Source organism: Brassica oleracea, chromosome C6 (genome assembly GCF_000695525.1).
Source record: "Brassica oleracea var. oleracea cultivar TO1000 chromosome C6, BOL, whole genome shotgun sequence".
NCBI classification, from domain to species: domain Eukaryota; kingdom Viridiplantae; phylum Streptophyta; class Magnoliopsida; order Brassicales; family Brassicaceae; genus Brassica; species Brassica oleracea.
In genome coordinates, this window is record NC_027753.1 from 27,325,448 (window position 1) to 27,330,753 (window position 5,306).

At 33.8% G+C, this 5,306-nt stretch overlaps 1 protein-coding gene across 1 annotated transcript in view; it reads left to right on the top strand.

Annotated features, from left to right (window-relative positions):
* Positions 1–766, top strand: part of LOC106297880 — a 5,501-nt gene extending 4,735 nt beyond the window's left edge. Inside the window, exons 2-3 of the mRNA XM_013734030.1 lie at positions 322–398; positions 559–766. Of these exons, the coding sequence (XP_013589484.1) occupies positions 322–398; positions 559–766 (285 nt within the window). The remainder of the gene's footprint in view (positions 1–321; positions 399–558) is intronic.
* The last annotated feature ends 4,540 nt before the right edge of the window (positions 767–5,306 follow it).

Genomic DNA, 5,306 nt, shown 5'->3' on the forward strand with positions numbered 1-5,306 from the left:
ATCATGACGTCAAACTTGGCCGAATCTATAAATTCTTTGCTGAAAGTGAGTCGTGAGTATCCAATAGTCTGTCTTTTTGACACTATTAGGATGATAATGACTAGGTGGTTCACTGAACGACGTGAGCAAGGAGTTCGTCACATGCACCTTGTCACGTTCGATGTGGGGAACAAGATGAAAGAGCTATATGATTTTACATCTCGCTTTCTCGAAGTTTCCAAAATCAATGATTCAGAGTTTGAGGTTAAGGGAGATACAAGAGATCAAGTGGTGAATTTTCAAACAAGGCATTGTTCATGCTTTGTGTTTGATGTTGAGAAGTTTCCTTGTACTCATGCAATTGCTGCTGGAAACAAGCATGAAAATGATTATGTCGATGAGTTTTTCTCCAATGAAAGGTGCATTTTTCAGTCATTGTGGTAATACATTACCACGTTTATAAATGTTTATATAATTGATCGAATTTATAAGGTTTTATAAATATTGTTCTACAACACTTCTTTTTCATTTTTCTTTCTTGGTTGTACTTTTATCTAATTCTCTTAATTTTCTTATTAGGTTTACACTAGCATATTCAGAGAGTGTATATCCTGTTGGCGATAAAGCATATTGGGATATTCCTCCCCATGTAGCTTCGTTTCTCTGTCGCCCTCCATCTACACGCTTTCCTAGTGGCAGGAGGAAAAAAAAAGAGGATACCAAGTTCGTGCGAGTATGGAAAATATCGGCCCATATCCAAACCATCACCCAAGTCTTACAAATGTAGCAGATGTGGACAGAAAGGTCACAACAAAGGTAGTTGTGTAGTGTCTATTTGATAACAGAATAATATAAAAACTTGTATGCAACTGATTATTTTTATATGATATAAGAGAGAATTAGAATCGCATAGCTTTTGGGAAACCTTTTATTATTACATTTATCATTTTATAATGCTTTCTAAAGTTTACAGGTGTCTAATAGAAATTATGTTACTTATTATACAAAATGTGTGGTTACATTAACCACCCTTTATAAAACATTAGGATTCAGATTAATTGCAGAAATTATATGTTCTTTTGATATCTTAGCTTACCTTCATGAACATAAATAAAATATGTTTCCTTATCAAAGGATTAAGGTACAAACCAAAAGATATTTTCCTCATCATGGAGGATTAAGGTACAAGCCAAAAGATGTTCCTCATTGAAGACATCAACAAAAGATAACACTAAAACTGAAAAAGTTTCATTGATATTAGTTAAAAGCCTTGTTCGGAAACTCGCTAGGCGCTACGCGTGCGGCACATGTGGGCCTAGCGATTTATTGAAAAAGCGGAAAAAAATCGGGGAGTACGCGGGGAGGAATTTTTTGTACTTTATACGTGTAATACTACATTTTATACATATAAATTAGAAACCACCATCTCATAATTTATTTTAAATGTTTGTTCAACTGACTTAAGTCGATAAAATCTGTGGAAATGTTAAAAAACTCATTCCGAGTCTGATTCAGTCTAGGCCCAATAAAATGTACGACTAAATGAAATACGAAATGAAAAAAACTTGAAATTATAACATCCCACATCATCTAATGATAACAAAAGTAACATCTAACATCACCTATAAATAAACGTAGCACTAGCTAAATAATTAGTTTGCAAAATGGGCTTCGTATCAAGCCCTATATCTTGTCAAAAAGTTCAAAAATACGGCTAGTTACGTGCTGAGAAATCGGTTTTGAACCGAGTAAATCAGTTAGGCGGCCGACTATGTGGTCCGATTAATGTGACCGAATTGTTCTTAATCGAGTCGGTTCATTGACGTCGAGTGACTACTCGGCCGACTATGCGGCTAGGCGGCCGCCTTTTAGAACAAGGGTTAAAAGCACTAAAAACTGAAAGAGCTTCATTTCTTCAAATTCGCGATGCTTCTAATCAGTTTTTTTCAGATCTTCCAATACAAGTTCTATCGCATCAGTAGCTGAATCTTCTTGTTTCTTTTGTCTTTTTGATTTGGAGGTGTCAACGTTAGGTTCCTTTATAAGCATAACAATTAAGAAAATCAGAAATGATAATTGGATGTAGTCAATGAAATTTGAAAGAACATTTTATAAACCATTATACATAGAGAGATATTTATCTTTGTAAACTTCATGTGCTTTTGAGATGCATTCTCATTCACTTCTCCATCCTTCAATTTTAATGACACAATAAGTGAAGTTAAATAGACTATATTAAACATTTAAAAAGTCAATCAGTTTATAAAGATTTATAAATCAGCTTACTTCATTGGTTTTTGGATTTTCACTTTCTTTAGCATCGACTTCTGCATCTTCTTCTACTTCACGTGGGGGTGTTACACATTTCTTTATTCCCTAATATTACAAGACAAAAAAATAACTTAGCAATTTTGAATTTAATAACAGCCTTTGTAAATCAGAAATGATAATCAGAAAGAACATTTTATAAACCATTATACACAGAGAGATATTTACCTTAGTTCCTCTTCCACGTTTCTTTGTACCCTTCACGGGTTTTTTAGATGCATCCTCATTTACTTCTCCATCCTTCAGTTTTGATGACACAATAAGAAAAGTTACAGAGTATATTAAACATTTAAAAAGTTAATTAGTTTATAAAGACTTGTAAATCAGCTTACTTCATTGGTTTCTGGATTTTCAATTTCTTTAGCACCGACGTCCACTTCTCTATCATCTTCTACTTATTGTTGTACTTCACGTGGGGGTGTTACACCTTATTCCCTAATATTACAAGACAAAAAAATAACTTAGCAATTTCAAATTTAATAACAACCTTTGTATTATAAACCATTATACATAGAGAGATATTTACCTTAGTTCCTCTTCCACGTTTCTTTGTACCCTTCACGGGCTTTTTACATGCATCCTCATTTACTTCCCCATCCTTCAGTTTTGATGACACAATAAGAAAGGTTACAGAGTATATTAAACATTTAAAAAGTCAATCAGTTTATAAAGACTTATAAATCAGCTTACTTCATTGGTTTTTGTATTTTTAATTTCTTTAGCACTCACGTCCACTTCTGCATCATCTTCTACTTGTTGTTGTACTTCACGTGGGGGTGTTACACCTTTCTTCATTCCCTAATATTACAAGACAAAAAAAATAACTTAGCAATTTTGAATTTAATAACAGCCTTTGTAAATCAGAAATGATAATCAGAAAGAACATTTTATAAACCATTATACATAGAGAGATATTTACCTTAGTTCCTCTTCCACGTTTCTTTGTACCCTTCACGGGCTTTTTACATGCATCCTCATTTACTTCCCCATCCTTCAGTTTTGATGACACAATAAGAAAGGTTACAGAGTATATTAAACATTTAAAAAGTCAATTAGTTTATAAAGACTTATAAATCAGCTTACTTCATTGGTTTTTGGATTTTCACTTTCTTTAGCACCGACGTCCACATCTGCATTGACTTTTGTGTCATCCTCTTGTTGTTGTTCCTCTTCCTCGTGTCTATGTCCCTATTTCAATAAAAGGATTACATATTTATACTGATTTATAAATTTAAAACGATTGTTCAGTTTATAAAGATTTATAAATCCGCTTACTTCATTGGTTTCTGAATTTTCACTCTCTTTATCACTGTCGTCCACATCGAATTATGTATCATCTTCTTCTTGTTGTTCCTCTTCTTCTTGTGGCTGTTCCAATTTTTTTTTTAAAAAAATTACATATTTTAATGATTTATAATTCTAAAACGGTTGTTCAATTTATAAGAGGTTATAAATAAGCTTACTTCATTGACTTTTGATGTGTCACTTTCTTTAGCCCCGTGTTCGACTTCTGTATCATCTTCATCTTGATGGTCTACTTCACGTGGAGGTCTTACAACATTCTTCTTTCCCTAATATTACAAGACAAAAAAATAGCTTAGCAATTTCGAATTTAATAACAGCCTTATAAAATATCAAAAACACAATAACCTTAGCGATTTCCTGTCTTTTGGCATCTATATAATCTTGTAAAACTTCTGTTTCATCAAGTTCATAATCGGCATTCTGTCAATTTACCTTGAAAATTATATGTGAGCACACACATATTGTATTAAGAATATGGAGACGTTATAGATAACAAACCTTGGTTTTTGTGGCGGCTTCAGTTTCTTTTGACTTCTCAGTTTCCTGTTACAATTTAGAAGCATATGAATCTTTCTTTTCATTTACAACACGAAACAAATATAGAAAATAGTTTGCTTTCACTGTTTCTCCACGAATGTTCAAAAGACCTTCAAGGTACTTCACTTTTTCTTCAAGAAACACTACCTTCTTAGTGAGGAATTCAATCTTTTCTTGATCAGTTGCATCAATCCCAGGTGCAAAATTATTTTCGTCCACTTCAGCTTCAGCAACGGAAATGTCGACACTTCCATTGAGCCAATCTTGTCTCTTCAAACGATATCCTCTTTTGACAAGATCAACAACTCTTCCAAATTCACAGTCAACATCTTCAACCAAGTCGCTATGCAATTCGGGATCTCCAAGGATACATTTGACATCAACCTGACAAGTGTTTGCATATGATCAAACAATTGATAAAAGAAGAATGCAAATATTAAAAACATTTTATAAAACATTATAAAAGGTTACCTTCTCCATTTTGTCGAATCTGTTAACCTCTTCAATAGTAAGCGATTTGGTTTCTATCCAATGCAAGCACAAGGGAAACTGTCATTCCTAATACCAAAGAACGTGCCTAGTTGATTCACAGAAGATAACGCCCATAGCTGAAGTGGATATATAAAGCCACAAATCGTATATTGATCTTTCTCCGTCAACTTTGTATTGGTAAAACTCTCCACTTCTTTTCGTAAATAATCAAAGACCAAATTCCCCCAGGGATACTTGCAAAACTCTTTGAAATTTCTAGCTCTAAGCAGACGCTCTTCTGGTATACTTGTCACTGGATTGCTTGCCATTAATATCCCTTCCACAAGGATTGTAGCTCCCTACCTTAATCTCTGATCAGCAGTAAGCTATGTACTCTTTTTCACAAGTAGATTAAGCAAGGTGTTTAAAGTTTGATTCTTCTTCATCCATGGGTCTTTCTTCTTGTTTTTTTGTTGCTGAAGTCTCCACTTCCTCTTCATCTTTGTCAACAACACAAGGCAGACCCGTTGCCAAGTGGAATTCTCTTAGAGAAAATCTCATTAGTTGTTCTCCAAAAGAAAACCACAAACCCTTCTTGCCTATATCAATTCTCCTTAAGAGTAAGTGATGAATCAAATGCCTTGAAAACACCATATGCTTCTGCCTCCTTCCCATCTTAATTACCG